The 22869-nt window shown below is 37.8% G+C and overlaps 1 protein-coding gene across 6 annotated transcripts in view; it reads left to right on the forward strand.

The window, feature by feature from the left end:
* The window catches only part of neo1b (neogenin 1b), a 135766-nt gene that overhangs the window by 23591 nt on the left and 89306 nt on the right, over positions 1-22869 (forward strand). For all 6 annotated transcript variants that reach the window (XM_058766393.1, XM_058766392.1, XM_058766390.1 and 3 more), the window contains one exon: positions 19787-20104. In XM_058766393.1, coding sequence (XP_058622376.1) covers positions 19787-20104 — 318 coding nt within the window. The remainder of the gene's footprint in view (positions 1-19786; positions 20105-22869) is intronic.

Raw genomic sequence — 22869 nt, forward strand, 5'->3', positions numbered from 1 at the left:
CCTTAAAAATATGTTGTTTATTGTGGTACTTCTATGTGGCTTTTAGCACAAGTTTCTCTTTAGTACCTCAGTTTAGACACCAATTAAAAGCTTCTTTTAGATCGGTGTTAAGTACCTCACCATAAACGGACCCGTCTTCCTCAGGCTCGGGCCCGAAGGGCTCCATAAATATCATCTCATCCACTAGAGCTGCTGACACAGAGTCCAGGGTGACAATGAATTATTTAGCTTACAGTTCAGGCGTCATGGAATGGCCTCGTCCCAGGTCAGTCCACTTTCTGCCTCCATGACCATGCAGTGCGGGTTCAGTAGACATCACGTGATTCATGGATTCACCTTCGGGTGAACCCCCGGCATAAGAGCCCCTCGGCTACACAGCCTGTCTCTCCTGAACAGAGCTTTTCAATAATGAAGGCGTTCGCTCTGAAGGAAATCTGCTCGCTAAGTGCTCAGGAACATCTCTTGTTGTGCAGGAGGTCAGCCCGACGGCAGCACTGCAATCCAGATTGTGTGCAAAATGTAGAAAAAAATCCTCATCGACTAAATCTGTCCATCTGTTATTCTAGCGATCTGTCTATCATTCTATTGTACTGTCTATTGAATTTAATCTTAAGTCCTGTTTGTCAATAGTTCTGTTCTACAAGATTCTATCTGTCGTTCTATAGTTCTATCTGTCTGTCTGTCTGTCTTTCTGTCTCTACATCTGTTGTTCTACATCATTATGTCTGTGACTCTATCTGCCATTCTATCTGTTCTGTCTATGGTTTTGTCTTTCTGGCTAACTGTCTATCATTCTATTTGTTATTCTGTATATCTTTCTTTCTACTTGTTGTTCTGTGGTTCTATTTCTATTGTTTTGTCTATTGTTATATTGTTCTATCTATTGTTTTATCATTCTATCGTGATCACGATTAAATTGTGATAAACAGGGAAATAACAATCAATTATGGACTCAAAAGGCATGCGTGATAAATCCCAGTGAAGCTGCTTTGACACAGTCTGTATTGTATAAAGCTCTATAGGAATGAAAGCTACTTCACTATTTAACTAAATATTGTTCAGTCTGTCTGTCGGTCTCCGTGGCATTTCAGATGCTCTTCACAGACGATCATGGCAGGAGTTGGACTAAATTTAGCCCCAGAAGCACAGGTGTTAAATAGAGTTCATTTATAATCATCATTTACTCATTCTCATTATCGCTTGCTCCTTTGCCCTCTCTATCTCTCTCTCTCTTGCTCTGTTCTCTCTTTCTCTCAAACTGTGCTAGAGGTGACAGAAAGGTGTTTTAGAAGCCTGTCATTATTTTTGCAAGTGACCCTTCAAGCTCCGCCCCTCTTGGTTACTGTTGCTAACTCGCGCAAGATTGACAGAACATTTTCTTAGACATGCTTTTTCTCTTTACTAAGATAAGTCTGCGGGGGATCTGTGTTCTTGGGCAATTTCAGTAAAATTACGCTTGAAACTCTCCAGCCACGCAAATCCTCCACAGACTGACATTAGCATGGAAGCCTCTCTGAGAAAATGACAGGACAGCAACTAAAGTATCATTTTTAAGACAGGGCTTAGCAAAGGTCGTTTGGGAGGCGGAGTGAGTTATTGCATTTGGATGAAAGATTATGAAGGCAAACAATTTATTTTCTTTTGGAATAAAGAGCAACGATAAATCGTTCCCAACAAGACCAGAAACTTGTTTTAAAGTAAACAAGACCGATTTTGATTTCATGGCTTATTTTTGCCCTCTTAACGACGTCTTTTATGTTGTTGAGGATGCCCTTTAGAACATGATTTAAGGGTGACATTTCCAGAATATCTCTCCATGGATGTCACCGGTGCATTTGACTCGCCCCCCCCCACAGTAGCTCTTTCCAAAAAGAAATAAGGTTGCACAAATCTCTAAATATTCAGTAATGCTTTAGCTGGAGCAGCTCAAAGTCACTTTCAGACCAAAAAAAAACAAAACAAAACATGGTAATCTCAAAGTCAATCTCATGACTATAAATCAGATTTTTGATTGGGCACGGATTTCTCATTAATCGGTCACAGATGAATGGAGGAAATGCCCCGATAACCCCATTTCTCTTTGGAGAGGATGTCGTGGATCATTTTCTAGCATTGGCCCTATTAGATTAAATCTGCCCCCGGCCCAGGTGGGGGTCGTAGCCTCAGCGAATAAAAACCGTTTGACTGTTAATCTGAGCTCATCAGACTTGTTCGTAAACGAAATCCTCTCTAGGGCTGGGCAAGAACGATGGTAGGTCAGAGCCGGCGGCTTACTTAAACTCTGAGATTCACCTGATTGTAAGACCTCAGTCCATATGGCTCATATCAGTGAGCGATTATACGGCACGCTGGGACTCCTGCTCGCATTTTTATCTTGGTTAAAGAGGCTGTATGGCCTGTGAGCAAGAGGAAAGTCACTGAGAAGAAAAACGATGAATCTGAACCGGCAAAGGTTCCTCATTTTGCTTTTGCGGTGTGAGAGGAGGCATGTTGTGAATGCAAATGTGATGTCTGAATGCAAGGAAAGCATTAAACTGCATGTGTGTGATGTGGATTCAACAGAACATGTATTACAGTGTAGCGCCGACCTCTCGTGTTGAGTTTTTCAAGTACTGTTTTGTCTGAATTAATTTTGTGTCATGTAAACACACTTTGACTTTATTTTAAACTGCAAATTGAAAAACAATGGGGCTGTTACAAACCATAGTGAGGTTTCCTACGAAGAGTTCCTAACCAAGGATGTAACCAAATATTCAAGATTTTGGGTTTTAATTGTCAAAGCTTGAAAATCGTTATTGACTGACCGCTATTCTGAATTTCTTCTCCAGACGTGAAAAATGTAAGACAGCATTGCCTTTGAGGATAAATTAATCCCAAAAACAAATTGCGACTGGTTCAGTTTAAAATTAATAATTAAATAGAATAATTTTAAGATTGTGGGAAAAGTCCTGTGTTTATCTTTACAAGATAAAATATACGTAATTTATATTATTACAAATTCTAAAATATCTAGAATTTTTTATTTTTTATTTTGCTCTGACAAGTATAGATTGAAAATGAACTGTTTTAGCCAATATTTATGTAAACTGTATTTTTGAGCTAAGTTGTTAGTTTGCGCTGGCATACTAACACCAGTATTTGAATTCAAACTCAATTTGAATTTTTCGTAGGTTCAGTTTCAGCTAGAAGTTCAATACTTGTAGACCTGGGTTTGGAACAAAGCCATTGAATTTCTTGACATGAGCTCAGTTTCTTCTGGCTATATAATCTTATTGTCAAGATGAATGTCAAACCTGTTCCCAGATCAGTTACATGACTCTCAGAAGTTTTATTCATGCTATGCTTCAGGCCCCATGTCCGTGTTTCAAACCCTCTTTCTCTTGGCTTGATTTATAATCTCAGCACCTCTGTAGTAGGCAGTGATGCATGACTTCCCCTCTGTTCTTAATCTCACCCTATAGTGCACTAAACCCCGTCAGGTCTCGTCCTCAACACGCCGCATTTCCTGCCCAAGAAAACTGATGGGTGCCTGCAACATGATCCCTGGAGAGTTTAATGTATATGCATGTACGCACATGCACACGTGAAATGCTAAGACTCAGATATGTTTGAATTGTAGTGCTAGCTTAATGCTAATGGCATACTGCGCAGTATACTGTACACTGGCTGTGTTTAATGTTATTAAACTACATGCATGTGATAAATGTTTCAGTTACTGTTATTCTACATTGTCACATGACCAAATTTGCATGTTTAATTCAACAAGTGCCCTTATATTTTTATCATGACCAGTGTTGTCATTGTTAACTAAAACTATTAAAATTGTTCATTCATTCGTTTGAAATATAGTTAAAATAAAATTGAAATATAAATGTTAAATTTATTAGAATTATCGCCTTGGCAAATAACTGAAATAAATTAAGTTAAAGTATCAGAATGACTAAAATTACAACTAAAATAAACAGAATTTTTAAAAAATAATAATAAACCTGACAAAAGCGCATAACAAACTTAAAAGTTAAAACTTAAAAAAATAAAAGCAAATTCAATATATTAATAAATGTATAACAGTGTGTATATACATATATATTTAAAAAAATGCTCATGTCTTTTGGTAACTGTTTCCAAACAGGTTTCCTGAACATTGAAATCTGTTTACTAGATTGGAAACAGGATGTTGTGAATGTGAAAGAAAAAAAAAACATTGATCTTACATCGTCAAGTGCATTGCATTGTGGGCTTCAGTATTCCATGTATTCAAAGCATATACTGCAGAAAATTCCCAGCAGTGCTCGGCGTACATACTGCAATTTAGCCTGAGTACAGCAGTCATCATCCATCCAGAACATTCTCCAGGTGTTTGGTTCAGAGGAAATGACAGACTCTCTCTCTCTCTCTCTCTCTCTCTCTCACACACAGAGAGCTCACAGATGTCACAGACGGGCTGGTAAATATTCTGCTGGCGTTCTGTTCAGCTGTGAAGCACCTGATGGCAGCGTGTTCTCATCTTGCACGCACACGCTCAGCGTTTTATTTTTGCTGCTCAGGTCGATCCGTACTGCAGGTTCACTTGCTTCACGATGCCCCGCGACCCTCTGACGCCTCAGCTGGGATCTGAGCTTGCACTACTGGTGTATGAAAACCTTGACTTCGCCTGGTACCTAGAAACATCTAATGCAATATAAAGAACCAGCGATGAATCAGAGACATAAATAGCCGGAGGACACTTCATGGAATAGTGTATCCCACAATGCAATGCACTTAAAATGATTATTTATGTAATCTTTGAAGGAATGAAAATTAGCTGAAATTTTACTTGCCTTCATCCAAGATGTAGAAGAGTTTTTGATTTTGAGAAATGTAGCATTAAATCACTTGCTCACCAGTGGATCCTCTGCAGTGAATGGGTGCCGTCAGAATGAGAGTCCAAACAGCTGATAAAAACATCACAAGTAATCCACACCACTCCAGCCGATCAGTTAATGAAGCGAAACGCTGAATGTTTGTAAGAAACAAATCCATCATTCAGGTGTTTAACTTTAAAGGAACACTCCACTATTTTTGAAAATAGGCTCATTTTCCAACTCCCCAAGAGTTAAACAGTTGAGTTTTACCGTTTTCAAATCCATTCAGCCGATCTCCGCGTCTGGCGGTAGCACTTTTAGCGTAGCTTAGCATAGCTCATTGAATCTGATTAGACCGTTAGCATCCCGCTTAAAAATTACCAAAGAGTTTTGATATTTTTCCTATTTAAAACTTGACTCTTCTATAGTTACATCGTGTACTAAGACTGAAGGAAATTGGAATGTTGCGATTTTCTAGGTCGATATGGCTAGGAACTATACTCTCATCCTGGCGTAATAATCAAGGAACCATGGGTTCAGCAGGTGCAATAATATTACGCAGCGCCTGAAAGTAGTCCCCAGCTATATCATAACTAGTTACCTAGCTGGGGACTACTTTCAGGCGCTGCGTAATATCATTGCACCTGCTGCACCCATGGTTCCTTGATTATTACGCCGGGATGAGAGTGGCAGATGGCATTAATGGTGACTTTGTGGCTAAAAAAGACGTTTACACAAAATTGGATTCCAAAGGCCAAATTAAACACTTGATGTACATTGTGTACTTCACAGTATACTGTTTAGAAATGCATGTTTATTCAATTGTTTTCTTCTTAAGTGACCTTTATAGTGCCGGTGTTTGACCGCATGCATCTGTATGAGTGAGATAAAGACTAAATGATGCATTTTGAGGGAGAGTTGCGAAAAACTCTTAAAAACACCAAAACCAGAGGGTGAAAAACAGTCAGTCTACTCAGAGAGATGGGTTTGATATCAGGCCTGTAATTAGGCAGAGATGTGACTTGCCTTTCAAAGCGACAGAGGAGAATTGGTAGGAGGAGAAACACAATGAAAAAACTGTCTTTCTCTCCCCTCTTGTCTGGTTTGAATTATTTAGTCGTTGCACAATGTGCACAAAGTGAAATCCTGTTAAACTCCATGTCGAATGAGGCGCTGTTGAATTTTGAGTGTGTGGTGTTTTCCCTCTGCTTGAACTGATGTCTTATTGGCCTCTAGATGGGATCGTGGAGGTCATTAAACCTCCGCAGTGTCTGTTTGGGTTCTGCTGACCTTAGCGGGCCGCTCGGCGCAGGAGGAATTAGAATCAGAGGTCATTGATTTGCAGCGGTGCTCTGGAATATCTTCTCTCGCTGCAGGGGAGGGATGGACACGGGTTTGTCCAATTTCTGCTTTTATTTCTGGATCAAGCAGGCACCAGGTGATGCATGCTTTAGTATGTTGTACTGTGAAAATACTTGCAAATATTTACACTCATGCAGTTCATCTCCATATTTCATTGAAATTGTGGTGGTTGGTAGAGGGGAACCACAAATTATATTTATAATCTTAAATTTAATCTTTATTTCTGCTTTATTTTCAAATGTCTATTTTTAATTGTTAATGGCTTTTTTCCCAAAGTTTGTTTAATTTTTTTAATGTTTATTTATTCATTTAAAAATGTTTTTTTTTTTTTTTTGCTGCCAAAGTTAGAGTTGGTTAATCATTTAAATAGTGGCATTAAAAATCCCATATTCTTCTAGTTTTGTCGCTTGTGTTATGTAGTGGCAATTTCACATTGGTCATTATATGTTTGTATGTATGAATATCGTGTATATGTCGTCATATGCCATTAATTGCGATTAACTTCAGGGAAAAAAAAGCAAAATAATTTTTGACAGCAATTTTTAATGTTTTTTTTTTTCTGTATATGTTTTACATATATCCAAAGTACTTTGCAGCATGATGAGTTGGCTTTGATGTTATGGTCAGAAGTTATTTCAATATCTAGCAAATAAAATGAAAATTAGTTTTATTTGTAGATAAAATAATTTTAAAACCAAAACTTAGAAAGGGTTTAATGCCAGATGAGTTGGAAGAAGTTTATTTGGCTTTGTTGATGTACAGTGGGACCAGTCTAGTTTGGCACTGTCTAGTTCACTTTGTATGTTGAAAGCTGTAACTTGAAGACGTTTAATCCCACCTTTGGCTTCCAACGTTAACCGGTACCGGCAGGTTTAAGCAACCAATTCGGAGCCTGTTTTTCCAGGTTACAACTTGGTGAAAATGTGAAAGCCGGGAAAAAGTCAAGAGCTCGAGTTTACAAATGCTTTCATGAATGTTTGAGCTGCCAGACTCATTCAAATGCTCTTGTTAAACCTCACGTTAACTTACCAACACACAATGCCACATAAACACACAAGGTTATTTAATCGAGGTCGTCTCTCCTGCTGGCTTTCATTAGCGTTGGCGAGGAAAGGTCAATGGTGTGCTTATTGTTTTATGAAGCTTTAGTCTGAAAGCCTGAGGCTGCGGTAACAACACTGTTTCTAGAGTTTAATGGAGTATTTGTGTGTGTTTTTGTGTTTTGATAGAAATTGAACCGGTGGATGTTGGTTTTGGATGAGGAACCGCTGGGGAATGTAATGAGTCTCACAGTCTCCTATTATGGACCGATACCTTGTACTGTTTTTTTTTTTTTGAGAGTTTCTACAGGATTTGATATTGATGACAAGCCGGTTATGGGTTATTTATTGGTGTTCTGATCGATGTAGCCTCTCTGATACTGACTTTTCTCTTCTCAGCGTAATCAATGGCAGACGGTAAGGCCTGCATGAGTGTGTGCAAGCCGTTGGAGCTTTCTAATAGAGCTGTGGGTGTCTCTTCATTAATCAATGTCCAAACTGCACGCAGGATCTATCACATATAGACTAATGAAATCACTGCACGCCACGCCACCGCCTCTGCTGTTGTTCCTCGACTCGCCTTCTTTTAATTGGCATTTGGCTCATTTTCCTCAACGTTTAATCAGCTCTGAAAGAGAGCGTATCTCGAAGCGGCGCTCCATTGGTTTCTTCACGAGTCTGACTGTGTTCGGTGGCGGTGCGTGAATCTGGACGGCTGCCAGTGGGGTTTTTGGATGGCGTCTCTGAGTGTTGACGCTGACGTTCTGTCAGTATTTCTCCGTCTGTCTCTTGTCCCGTCTGAAACGGCAGCCTCAGCAATTGCGTTATATAAAGTCCACACATTTGGAATGTAGGCTAGCGTGTATGTTTGTGATGCAACAATTAACTGATTAAATTTACATCGGCCAAATCTAAACTTTAAAGGGATAGTTCACCCCAAAATGAAAATTCTGTCATTAATTACTCACCCTCATGTCGTTTTACGTCATGGTTCTGCGTCAGCAGCATCTCACACATGCATTGCATACTCTCGTGAACATGTGGTGTCATAAAATTACGGTTGAACCACTGATGTCACATGGACTATTTTAATGATGTGCTTACTACCTTTCTGGGCCTTGAACGTGTCAGTTGCATTGCTGTCTATGGAGGGTCAGAAAGCTCTCGGATTTCATCAAAAATATCTTAATTTGTGTTCCGAAGATGAACGAAGGTCTTACGGGTTTGGAACGACATGAGGGTGAGTAATTAATGACAGAATTTTCATTTTTGGTTGAACTATCCCTTTAAGAGTCATTGAGAGGGTAATAGCTACTTGAGCTATGATTGGTAACGCTTGGACTGGTAGGTAGTATAGCATTGCAGCCGTTGTATGTGTGCATTGGGGTCACACTTCAACACCCTTTTTAACCATAAAATGACAAATAGGATGCCCTTGCCCCATTTTCACGGTGCTGGTACACAATCTGCAACCGTTCTGGGTGTTTCCTTCAAAGAAAAGTCATTCTGGACAGGAAAAATGGTCCCTAACCCCATTAAACTGATGGTCTTGAACCAGAAGAACTGTAGCATCTGAGACCAAGGGGGAAGAATAACGGGGGCATTTATTTATTTATTTATTTATGTTTGTTTAATTTTGGTTTTAATTATATTTAAAAAATAAAAAGAAATAATAAAAATAAATCAAATTTTCAAAATTACATTTAAATTGAATAAAAAATACATTGAAATAAAATAATAACATTTTAAATCTAAAAAAAAACAATTTTATTTATTTATGTATTTAGCAGATGCCAGGCAAATTCAGTTTACAAGATGAACTATAAAGTTGTTGCAGTGCACAGCTGCACCAACCAGGCTATTTGGTCCATCTGTTCTAAGGTGATTTTATTATAAATTTACATTTATATTGACATTAATTCATTTAGCAGAGATACGTCATATGTGATTGATAGCTATGAACTGGTTCATCAAAAGCAGCTTGCAAAGACACAAGTTACTTTGAAATGTCTTTTAGATGGCGAAGTAAGTTCTCCAAGCTCTCCTACAAAGACCCGATGTGCTGTGTTTGTCTGTGTGCAGCTTATGTAGTAACAGTCGGTTGCGTCATCAATCGGCTCTCGAGTTTGGATGGTTCTGAGAGCGTCTCTGGGGGCCAACCGTCGAGGGCCCCTCAGGAGGCCGTGAGGAGGTCCACGTCAGTGCTGTCAATTTGTATTCTCTGGGAGAGAAACAAGCCCGAGGCAACCTGTCGTCCCTGGTTTAGATGGGGCATTCCCAGCGGGACTCTCCTATTGGTCGATCTGATGCGTCAGTCATCATTAGAGCGTTACCATGGCAACACAATTCCCACCTCCCATACCTCACCAACTGCCTTCTATGTCCCCAAGCGAAACCTGCGTTATGGTGATATTGTCTTGCTATACGATTATTATGCAAACTTGTGCTTAAGCAATGTGGGTTTTTTAATGACTCCTTATACTTTCAACTTTTATCTGTTCCCAGTATTAAATATTTGGCTCATACCTGGATTGGTAAAATAGTACCATGGTATATGTCCAAGTACCATGGCGAACTGCTGCTGCTGTGCTGTGTTTATCCACTTACTCTGGCTTGCAAACAACTCACTAGTCCTTCAAATCTACAGAGAACAAAATCTGAATGTTAAAACCCACTTCATAAATACTCATTAAACGATTTTGTCTCCGTATGAGGCTTTTGGTATTCTCAGCGCTCACTGAAACAAATCAAGGGATTAGATACAAAGTTCTTCTCGCAGGAATAAAACCAATATTTGAGCAGAGGTAGGTGAGACTTCAAAGACTTTCTTGTGTGCCCACCCAAGGAGAAAAAGATAAAGAGAGAGAGAGAATGAAAGAGAAACGCTCGAGCAGCTTTACCCGCTAATACTTGCATGTTTCCCCTCAGGCGAGCCGTGCGCCCTCGACTCGTTTCAACAGGTCGAATTCTCATACGTAAACGTAAATACTAGACGTGAATATGAAAATCTAGACGCAGATGTTTGGAACATTGCTTCCAACATGATTCTTGCATTGCTGCAAATAAGCTTTGGTTCTCAAGGGGGCAAATATTTCCTTAAAATGCCTGTGCTATTAAACCTTATAAATTATAAGGGATGCATGATACATAAATATCAATACCTTATCCATTATTGGCTGATATTCGACTTTTCTAAATGTAGCTATGTATAATGTATAGTTGCACGATATATAAATATGGCAATATTGCAATATGAAAAATACAGGAATTTTCACCATACGACTGAAATGGCTAAATTTGAGTGTATCTGCATTAAAATGAATTAGAATTTGCATTAATGCATTCAAATAAAGAATAAATTAATAATAAAAAAGCTGAAATATTACTTTTTATACTGAAGATTTTTTTTAGTGTGTGAAGACCTTATAGGATGGTTATACTTTTTACAAGAACCAACTCAAATCTCTTTCAGTAAGCATGACATGAACAAAGTAAAAATTATAATTATTATGGTTTTATTTTGATTATTATTAAATAAGTATTTAACAAAATAAGAAATATGTTGCCATTATATTGTACTATAAAATAAAATAAAAAATGAAGTAATAAAAAATTACTGTAAAATTACAATACTAATATTTACAGTATATCGTAATTTTTTTTCCATTTTCAAATGGTAAACCATCAAGCTTATATTTTGACGGATTGCATGTAAATAGAAATATGCACTGCTGGTTTCAGAATGAAGCATTGTTGAAAAACTTGCTATATCATGAACTACATGTGTATAAATGCTGTGCTTTACTCTGAAACCTGTAGCGTGAATATATTGATTTAAATTGCAGCTTACTTGATTTAAAAGCCATATCACAATAGTTATTTATTTAGACGAAGTAATGTCGAATTTTAATATCAGCATATTGCTATCAGCCAGAATTGGCGCATTCCTACTAGAAATGAACATGTCAACTTTACCAGCAAGATTCTAGTTATGAAGGGTAATACAGCAATTAGTCACGTATAGTCTTTGAACTCTTATTCTTTGTTCAAAAGGTTAAGATATTGGTATTTAGTCACGGACACATTATTGAGGTATTTTCTCCATCTTAAAAGTGTTTGAGAGATGCAGAGAAATCGAACGGCCCTCTGTGGCTTCTTTTAGTCGTGAATGTTCATTTACCTTTGAATCAAGACCTCCATTGTTACAGAGAGATACCCTCCGTCTCCCTGAGGACGTCCCGAGAGATTAATTGATTCCAGAACTATTATTTGTCATCATTACCCTCCATTTCCTGTTGCCATTGCGCTTTGTCTTCAGATGAGTGTGGAATTACTGCTTGAGAGGGCTGTTTTGCTGTGCTTTTTGTATTCGCCTGTTCTGTAGGGAGCTAATGGCGTGTAGAATCAATTTCTGTTTGGCCTCGGTCCCTCGCTGGAAGCTGCATAGAAGTTTTGTGGACTTTCATTTAGGGCACGGGATGTGTTTTGGATTTCGTTTCGGGTTGAAAAACAAAGTTTAAGGGGGTGCGTAGAGGGTAGAATCCAATTTATGGATTTAGACGGACTCGCGGTGGATGTATTCGTTTCAGACCGCGGGTTATGAAGTAAAGGTGAAGGAATCTGAAAGTGTTTTCTAAATCATCCAGCATGGCTAGATTACTATGCCGTGGACCAGAAAGTTATACGCCAAGGTTCATTTTGTGCCGTTTTTCCTCTGCCAGAGGTCATGGAGTCTTTTGGAATTAAACGGGAGGGAAAGTTGGTTGAACTTCAGCAAGCGCGGGGCAAATGCTTCGCATCAGATTTCACACTGTTGAGCCATCGCCACGTTTGCATGTAACAGTGGGCCTTTATTATTGTAATTTGATTAATGGCAAAGTCTTTGTCGGAGCCTCCTTCAATAGTGCCATTGTGTCAATGGACCAGAAGTGACTTCCCCCTCCCGCTGGGTCTTGAAGACTGCTGAAACCGCCACTCGTTGGAGGGGAAAATAATTTGACAGGCTCACAGCCCCCTCTCCAGCCCCTGTGAGGACTCCCATAATGCCCCCCGTGGGCCCGGCTGCTTGTTCTCACTCGTGTGAGTGATGAAAGAGTGGGGTGCAAAGAATCAGCCCTCATTGTCTTGCCGTAATCATTTACCGTACTGCAAACACTCCCCCTAGAGCAGCATCATCACCTCCATCAACATGAGCTGCAGTAAATACAGTCTTGTGAACGGTTTGTTTGTGGTCGCAAATTTTTTGTTTCCCCCCACCATGCAATTTTATGGTTTTACATGCACATGAAATGCCTTTTGATATTCATATAAACCCTTTACTGGTAGATACCGTAAAAGTGTGCCTTTAATAGAGTACTGTCCTAGTGACTAGTTAAAGGTTGTTGTTTCTCTCATTTCCAAGTCGCATTGGATAAAAGTTTCTGCTAAATGATTAAATGTAAATGTATGGGTACAATTTTTGCATATTTCTTCTCAATGCACAGCAAGAAATCCAGTTCGGTCCAATCCAGTTTGGTTCCTAAGATTAATATGACAAATATAGAAGCTGGTTGACAGTTTAAGTTCATCCTTTAAATACTAATATTATGTGTATATTAGAAATACTTCATAGATAGAAATAAATTATAGAAAACAAAAATTTCTATCTATTTTTTTTTCTTTTAAATTCTACTCTGACAACTGTATTGTTTTCAAATGATAACAATATAATAAATTAATAAAAATTAAGTATATATATGTATATGTGTGTATATATATATATTTATTTATTTATTATTATTATTATTATTTATTTCTTTATTTGTTTACTAAAAACAACATTTCTTTGTAATTCTGTTCAGACAACCTTAGTGTTTTCTGTAACTGGGTTTAAGATGAATGGTGTCCATATCAGAAAATGATCACGTTCAATGCCTGAGGGGATTTTTTTTTTTTTTTTTTTTTTTAGGGTTTTCATACTTATTGTAATGGCTTTCTGAAAATGAAATTATCTTTGGAGCCCAAGAATTATCCAATAACGGTAACTGAATTAGCTGATTGGGTTGGCGGTTGGCACAATAATTTGGTTTAATGTATTTAACATGAATATGTATTATTTAGAATCTGACAGCTTTGCATGAAAATAAATGGTGTCCATTTTGGACCAAAATTGAATGCCTGAGGTAGGAAAATATGGTTTAATAGATTAATATGTGCCTGGTATTTTGGGGGGGTTTCAAAAATTGAGTAAATATAATACGTTGAAATGGAACTGAAGCCTTTGAATTAGCATAAGGTAATTGAATTAGCTGATTGAGTCGGCAGTTGGCGAAGCACTTGGGTTCAATCAATAGATTGTCCCAGATTCTGATTGTATTGGGTTCTCGGTGTTACCAATAGGTGTGGAAATGGATTGCAGTATATGTGCCCTCTGGGATCCTCTATTTCCATGTTTTATGAGGTAGAAATGGACTCCTGAGGGAGGAACCCCACTCCACCCAGATGAGCCCCGCTTTTATTGCTGTGAAGCGGCCCACCTGTCATCCCCATGGCTCTTATGGAGATGGATTACATTTGCCGTTTTTTCTCTCTGAATCTATAATCTTGAGTCACAGCGTGAGGTAAAGTATCCTAACATGCTAATGCCTCACAGAAAGGGATTGTGGGGAAAACAACGCAATGTGATGGGCTGATGAGTGTGAAGAAGTGTGAGGAGCAGCTATTTATAACCTGTTGAGTGCTAATGACAGGTTCTGCACTTTGTTTTAGCTCCAACTTTGCTTTCAACATTAAAACCCTCCCTTTTGCCCTCAATGCGTCTGATGTTTGGAACTGTTTGTTCATGGAGTAAATTCTGATTTATCTGAAGCGTTTGAAAGCGTCAGGTAGAAATGAAAAGAGCCATTGCCTTTGGAAGATGAAAAGACAAAAGGAAAAACACGGATGAAAGCACAAACTCTCTAATTCTGATTCGAGTCGGTTCGAGGGAATGTGAAATGAAGGGAGGAGATGCAGTAGAAGCTGCTGAAGGACAGTTGTGTGCACAAAGGTACTAGAATACAAATACAATGGCTTGTTCTTTAGACGTCGAATGCTAGTGTCCGACAGTACAGACACTCTGCGTCCAGCAGTGGCGTGACTGCTGTCAGTGTGAACACTGCTAAAAGTTTTCAGTGAGAATTGTGATGGTGTTTTCAACAGCTGTCTACGAAGCTTAAATGTGACATAGGTGATTAAACATTCTCCATTACAGTTTAATGCGCAGAGATGACTAAATGAGCCGTTTATGGATTTCTCCTGAAAAACTGTGCTGCTTTCAAAACACTGAGCCCCATTCAGCTAATTTTGAATGTTTTGCGTGTGACAAACTTCTCATTTGCCTTACTACACCTATACATATTTGTCTTTTTACTTTAATTAGGTTTACACAGATATAATACTTTTGTAGTCACTTTTTTCATTTTTAATAATTGTTAAACAGCTTGTTTAACAATTATTAAACTTAAACAGCTTGTTTCCTGTGGGAGAATGTAATTTTTATAATAATATTAATAATGATGATAATTATTAATATTAATGTTGTTATTATTAGTAGTATTACTGCTATTTTGTCATGTTTGTTTTTCAATTTCTGAAAAAAATTACTTAATTGTTTCTAAACCAGCAGGGGTATTTTTATTTTACTTAATTTTATTGTGTGGTTTTAGAATACATTAATGAATCGACATGAAAATTTTTTATTTTTGGAGCCAGTAGAGGTGCATGAATTACACCATTTCACATTTTAGTTCTGCCAAATGATGGTATGTCAGCATAATTTTGTCTACTGGTTTGTTTTCTTGGTAACACTTTACAATAAGGTTCATTAGTTAACTACATTAGTTAACATGAACTAATAATGAACTGCACTTATACAGCGTTTATTAATCTTTGTTAATGTTAATTTCAACATTTAATAATACATTATTAAAATCTTGTTAACATTAGGTAATGCACTGTGAACTAACAATGAACATCTGTATTTTTATTAACTAACGTTAGCGAAGATTAGTAAATACAGTAACAAATGTATTGCTCATGGTTAGTTCATGTTAGTTAATACATTAACTAATGTTTAACTAATGAACCTTATTGTAAAGTGTTACCGTTTTCTTAGCTTTATAATTGTAGTAAGCTGTGCAGCTACAGCGTTTAATGTTCTGCTGATGGCTACTTGTATCGCCACCTCGAGCGTCATTGTGTTTCCTTTCATGCTCATCTCTGCGCCACTCGTGTATTCCCACAATGCAACAGTTTGTCAAACCGAAGCTTGTCATGGTCCATTAGGAGGAGGAAGGAAATAGTATGTGACACTTTAACCGATTTCCTTGATTTTGTTTTTGTATCTCGGACGCTTTTCCTTCACAGCTGTTTTGGGCCACTTCTTGTTCTCTTTCAGTCTTTGTATGTGTCAGTATCTCTCTCTTCCCGTCTCATTCACCAGTGTGCCATTTCCCTGGAGAGCCCTTGCCCCTTTCTGAGAGGTCTTGCTGACTGAGGCGGTTTTGAAGTGGGTTTTCCTCAAAGTGTGCAGACTAAGGCTAACAGCTTATACTTATCAACCCAGCAGCCTCATTTTCTGGCTGTCTCGGGGCTTCTGGGTCAAGGATGCATCACTGTTGCCCTCCAACAGCAATTCTGGACTCCATCCGATTACTCACAGCCAGCCCGTGACAAACATCCAAAACCACAAACAGGGGCGCGTTTGGCCACGTTAGTCCAAATGTTTCCCAGCTGGCTCCACTACAATTAGCGTGCAACTGTGGCTTTCCTATGCATTGCATGATCCCTTTTTAGATTGAGAAATGCAAGTACACAAGTTTGCATGTCAAGATTTTTCAGTTTTAATGGTTTTCTACTTTCCACAGTGACTCTAATTCCTTGTTTTTCTAAACTTGTGTTAAAGCTAGATGCATTGTTAGTTTTTCATATTTAGAGTCAATAAATGATTCATTCATATGGCATCATTAAAGTAGCTAATTTGTGAATGACATCAAAGTAATTTAGTTTTTTGCATCTGTTTCTCAGGTAAAAACATATTTTTAGGACCAGATTAGCTTGCGTGACAAGCAATCGGCAAACACATTAGCTTCCGTCTCAGATTGTTATGTATTCTGTGCTTTGTGTCGAACACGAGAAGCTTGTCATTTCCTACGTAATTAAAGTACGAAGCAGCTTGCTTGCTACGTTATGGAAAGTCTTGCCGTAATTGTTTTTCGCACAACACCACTGGTGCAGATAATTGGCCATTAGTGCTGTCTGAACAATGCGGGTTGGTGGCTGAACACTGTTATGTTTTTTAATTATACGTCACTATAAACGTCAGGCAATTATGTCAGTTTATAACTTTTCCCAGAAGTATTTTGCTTAGCCGTTTCACAGCGGAAAGGTGAGAGACTCTAACCCATAAATGTTTCAGAATGAAAATCACTTGGCCAACAAAAGAACACGATGGAAGCTGTAATCATGTGTTTTTGAAAGTATCATTTCAAGTTTTATGATGGCTTTTTTTGTTGCATGCAACTGGTGTTGCTTCAAGACCCAGATTTAAGTTGGACATCTATGATTTCCACGATGCGGAGAATGTGGAAGGAATCGTGAAATCCGGTCATAAAAATGGAATTTACTGACAAATTTTGAATGAACAAATCAAAAGTAGGTTAGTAGTGTCTGTGAATATTAAGCTGCCTCAATATGTGAGTACGTGAACACATGAACATAATCTCTAGTACTGCTCTGAGAGTTACTTCGTGAGCATTTTACTGTTTCTTTTATCATTATATCATATACAAACAGAAACTCAAAGGTCTTCACAGCAACCTATCAAAATAAAAGTTCGGTTTAATTTGAATAAACTGTGACAGAAATATATTACTGAATATAATGATAGTACCACTGCTAATAATAACATTTTTATTGAAACATTATTTTTAAGGAATATTTTCCAGAAAAATAATTTACCAGAATTTATTTAACTGAAAAATGTAAACACCACAACACTGTATTTCTGGAAAAAAAAACAATAAATTATTATTTTATATATATATATACAGTGAGGAAAATAAGTATTTGAACACCCTGCTATTTTGCAAGTTCTCCCACTTAGAAATCATGGAGGGTCTGAAATTGTCATCGAGGTGCATGTCCACTGTGAGAGACATAATCTAAAAAAAAATCCAGAAATCACAATGTATGATTTTTAACTATTTATTTTATGATACAGCTGCAAATAAGTATTTGAACACCTGTCTATCAGCTAGAATTCTGACCCTCAAAGACCTGTTAGTCTGCCTTTAAAATGTCCACCTCCACTCCATTTATTATCCTAAATTAGATGCACCTGTTTGAGGTCGTTAGCTGCATAAAGACACCTGTCCACCCCATACAATCAGTAAGAATCCAACTACTAACATGGCCAAGACCAAAGAGCTGTCCAAAGACACTAGAGACAAAATTGTACACCTCCACAAGGCTGGAAAGGGCTACGGGAAATTGCCAAGCAGCTTGGTGAAAAAGGTCCACTGTTGGAGCAATCATTAGAAAATGGAAGAAGCTAAACATGACTGTCAATCTCCCTCGGACTGGGGCTCCATGCAAGATCTCACCTCGTGGGGTCTCAATGATCCTAAGAAAGGTGAGAAATCAGCCCAGAACTACACGGGAGGAGCTGGTCAATGACCTGAAAAGAGCTGGGACCACCGTTTCCAAGGTTACTGTTGGTAATACACCAAGACGTCATGGTTTGAAATCATGCATGACACGGAAGGTTCCCCTGCTTAAACCAGCACATGTCCAGGCCCGACTTAAGTTTGCCAATGACCATTTGGATGATCCAGAGGAGTCATGGGAGAAAGTCATGTGGTCAGATGAGACCAAAATAGAACTTTTGGTCATAATTCCACTAAACGTGTTTGGAGGAAGAAGAATGATGAGTACCATCCCAAGAACACCATCCCTACTGTGAAGCATGGGGTGGTAGCATCATGCTTTGGGGTGTTTTTCTGCACATGGGACAGGGCGACTGCACTGTATTAAGGAGAGGATGACCGGGGCCATGTGTTGCGAGATTTTGGGGAACAACCTCCTTCCCTCAGTTAGAGCATTGAAGATGGGTCGAGGCTGGGTCTTCCAACATGACAATGACCAAGCACACAGCCAGGATAACCAAGGAGTGGCTCTGTAAGAAGCATATCAAGGTTCTGGCGTGGCCTAGCCAGTCTCCAGACCTAAACCCAATAGAGAATCTTTGGAGGAGCTCAAACTCCGTGTTTCTCAGCGACAGGCCAGAAACCTGACTGATCTAGAGAAGATCTGTGTGGAGGTGGGCCAAAATCCCTCCTGCAGTGTGTGCAAACCTGGTGAAAAACTACAGGAAACGTTTGACCTCTGTAATTGCAAACAAAGGCTACTGTACCAAATATTAACATTGATTTTCTCAGGTGTTCAAATACTTATTTGCAGCTGTATCATACAAATAAATAGTTAAAAATCATACATTGTGATTTCTGGATTTTTTTTTTAGATTATGTCTCTCACAGTGGACATGCACCTACGATGACAATTTCAGACCCTCCATGATTTCTAAGTGGGAGAACTTGCAAAATAGCAGGGTGTTCAAATACTTATTTTCCTCACTGTATGTATATATATATATATATATATATATATATATATATATATATATATATATATATATATATATATATATATATATATATATATATATATATATATATATATTTTAACTAAAATCAATTTAATTAGAGATGCTTTTGATTATTAAATGTAACAAAACCATTAAAATGGAATCCAGAAAACTAATGGAAAACAGAATTTGGTAAAAAAATAAAACTTAATTTGAGAAAATAAATAAATATAGGGCCTTAAATATTTTTATTTTTTTTACTTTAAGAAATTTCTATTTAATTTGTGTAAGTTTCATGATTTTAATTAATTAGACATGCTTTTTGATTTAATACAATTTAATTGAACCATTAAAACGGAGTCTAAAAAAATTGAAATGGAAAAAACGGAATCCAGAAAATGAAAACAGAAAAAATGGAATTTGAAAAAAATAAAATAAAACAAAATTTGGGATTGCATAGGGCCCTACCAAAAATTTTAATTTAGTCATTTACTCTCCTTCATGTCGTTCCAACTCCATTAGACTTTGAAACACAAATTAAGATGTCTGTCCCTCCGTTGAAAGTCATAAAGTGATTTGTATTTTATCACAAGACTTGGATTAAACTGCTCGATTCATATGGATTCGCATTACGATGACTTTGACCTTTATGACCAAGTTTTGGGTACCTAGACATTCAGCGGAGAGACAAAACCCTTTCAGGTTTTATTTAAAATATGTATTTGCATTTCGAAGGTCAATCAAAGTCTTGAGGTTGAGTGAATGATGACAGAATCTTCATTTTGGGTGAACTGTCCCTTTAAATGCTAATGCTAAAATGCTTCTCCTGCATCGGATAGTCTGTGAATCCTCTAACGCATTCTTCTCTCTGTCCTCAGGTTCTGGCATTCGAGGTTTTATCCCGTTCAGGTTCTCGGTTGAACCCATCGACACGCTGGCTGTACGCGGCCTCCCCGCTGTCCTGAACTGCTCGGCCACTAGCGACGCTCCGGTGAGGGTGGAATGGAAGAAGGACGGGACGTTCCTGAACCTGGTGGCAGACGACCGGAAGCGGCAGGTAGCGGACGGCTCTTTGCTCATCAGTACAGTGGTCCACTCCAAAAACAATAAGCCTGATGAGGGGGTGTACCAGTGCGTGGCCACCATCGACAATCTGGGCACCATCAGCAGCCGAACCGCACGACTCACAGTGGCAGGTATGATAACAAAGCCTTTGAGGCTCATAAATTGTGTTTTAAGCCTACTGTATCAGATTTGATATGCAGAATTCTAAACTGGATCAACCAAAACTACATGCATTCTTTCATCTGGTTGACAGTTTATACTTTTTGACAAGTAAAAGGCCTTTGAGTATAATTGTAAAAATGTTCACCTTCAGGTCGTGGTTCATGTGTTGTTTTGCTGTAAAATAGGCTATATAAAGTAAACATAAGAATAACTCTTATTTTGTTAGTAATATTTCAAAAGGTTTACTTACTAAACTGAAGCTTTTGAGAAACGTTTATTTGTTCATTTTGGCCATATTAATATCAGCATCTGCACCAAATTGCATATTTTTGCACAGTTTGGGCCTCTGAATAAAATTGGGGTGTTTTTCCTTCATATTCTCACAATATTATACTATATAAGCCATAAAAACCTGATGTATCAAATATGATACTCAACATCAACAAAAAATTTCTTTCTTTTTTCTTTTCCCCTCAATACACACATGCAAACTTCTTACTTCAGATATTTTTTAAAACGTTTGCCTAAAAGTTCATTCATCTGTCCCATTTTTAATACGTGTGTGTGTGTACAGGTATGTATACTGTATAGGGATGCACGATATGAAACATTTTAACCGATACCGATAATTAAGTCCTTCTCATGGCCGATACCGATAAGTTCACATTTTTATATTATAATTTTCATATAATCAGCAGTTTGTGCATCCAGGAGAATACAAAATCTAAGATGCACTGATGAAACTGATATTTTAGTAGCTCTGGCCTAACTATAATTTATAACTATAATGTTTTTATTTTCTGTGTAAGGCACCACAATACTTAGTAACAAAAATGGTTTAACAGAACTATGACAGAACTATGGTTTATCTGCATTTAACAACTCATTAACAACAAATTTATATTCAAATATTTCATGCATAAAGAAATGCATCTGTTCAACCTTTCTAGTGCATGAGGATGAGGAAGTTATATAGGGACTTCAGGGCTCGCAAAATTTAAAAATCCCTGGTAGCCCTTCGGGCAGGTACTCTTCAAATTTTGGTAGCCCGAAAATTAATTTAACTAGCCCAAATTAAAAATCTACTATTTTATTTTATTTATTTATTTATTTATTTTAAATATAGAAAATCAGATAGGAGTTTAAATGTCAATCAAAAATATTTTCAATACACAAATATCAACAAATATGAAGGAAGGAATTTTATTTCACTATTTACAGGGTATCTGCAGAATTTTTAAAATATATTTAAGGCAATTTATGACCCATTTTAAGAGCTGCACAAGTAAAATAAACACAGAATGAGCAGGGTTGGACAATGTCTATGGTAACATACAGTTTTGAGCCATAAAATTACATGATTTACAGTTCAGATACAGGTTTTCACAAAAACAAAAATCTTATAAAGCAGCGTTTCAGGCTATAGACCGTTTTTATGAAAAGGGATCAATCAAGCATATAAATTGTTAATTTAAAACGTATAAATATTACTGTCTTAATTGTTTAGATTTTTAGAAGGCACATCAACTTCTTTCTCATTTACAACTCTGTGTTTGCTGCGTAAAAACAGTTGATATTTGCATTGATTTGACCATAAACAGTAAGAAAGGCTCTTTGGAAATGCAGATTCACTCTCTGCCACGAGGTGGCGCTTTAGGAGCGCTGAAATATTGCGGTTTCCCAGGAAACGCTGTACACAAAGCAGCTCTGCGCTCATAAATGCTGCTTTATCAGGAATTATAGGTAAAATGAAATTAAAATGCCAACGACACGTTTCTGAGGACAGTCGGTTCCCTTCAGATACATTCACATAAAGACATCCACGCCGCGTTTTGACTTGAAACATGCTGCACTCATTATTTATTCAATGACATCATTGCCTTTTGAAGTTTAATCCTGCCGTATCGCGACTCTTGTCTTTCTGTCCCCAACTGTAAGACCTCTTGAAATTATAATCAAGACATTTCTTATACCATTTAACATATTTAAAACTTTTGATGGCCTTAATTTTGATACAACTCACTTTCAGAGTTTTTAAGGACCCGCGGGAGATCTGTATTTAAGGAGCCCGTCGGGCAGGCAGTGATGCATTTTGGTAGCCCGACTGGAAAACACAATAGCCCCGGGACGTCGGGCTAGCGATTTTGCGAGCCCTGGACTTTAAGCAACAGCCGCGAATGGAACGGCTACTGGCAGTAAGCTGTTACACCGCCGTAGCCGAGAACATAAAAATCATTAAGCAACCTAAACAAGACGGCGCAACACGGCATTCAGTCATTTATTTAAATACAAATGATGGATTATGAGGAGGATGTTTAGGCAGTAATTACATTGTTCTCTTCACATATCTTTAGTCTCAGTGCTACCTGAGGTCGTTAAAAAAATCGTTAAAATTAGCTTAAGTTTAAAACATAATCAACACAGATTCAATGAAATGGTACTAATGGTAGAATCGTATACTGATGGAATTAAATGGTTTATACCATAAAACGCAACATTTAACTACATAAGCCGTCACGTTGTAACGACTACAGCAAATCAGCTGTTCTCCGCTAGTAGGTTACAGTAGAACGCCACAAAGTAGCAGCTGAAGTTGCGAACGCGCAATATGACGTTGGAATGCCGTTGCAGCAGTGGAAGCTGCTTAAAGTCCCTAATTATTATTTTCTTTTAATACAGCTTCGCCGCAATGATGACCTTTCAAGTGAGATATAAGATTTGTTGTGTTAAAACT

The sequence above is a fragment of the Onychostoma macrolepis genome, chromosome 25, assembly GCF_012432095.1.
Source record: "Onychostoma macrolepis isolate SWU-2019 chromosome 25, ASM1243209v1, whole genome shotgun sequence".
NCBI classification, from domain to species: Eukaryota; Metazoa; Chordata; class Actinopteri; order Cypriniformes; family Cyprinidae; genus Onychostoma; species Onychostoma macrolepis.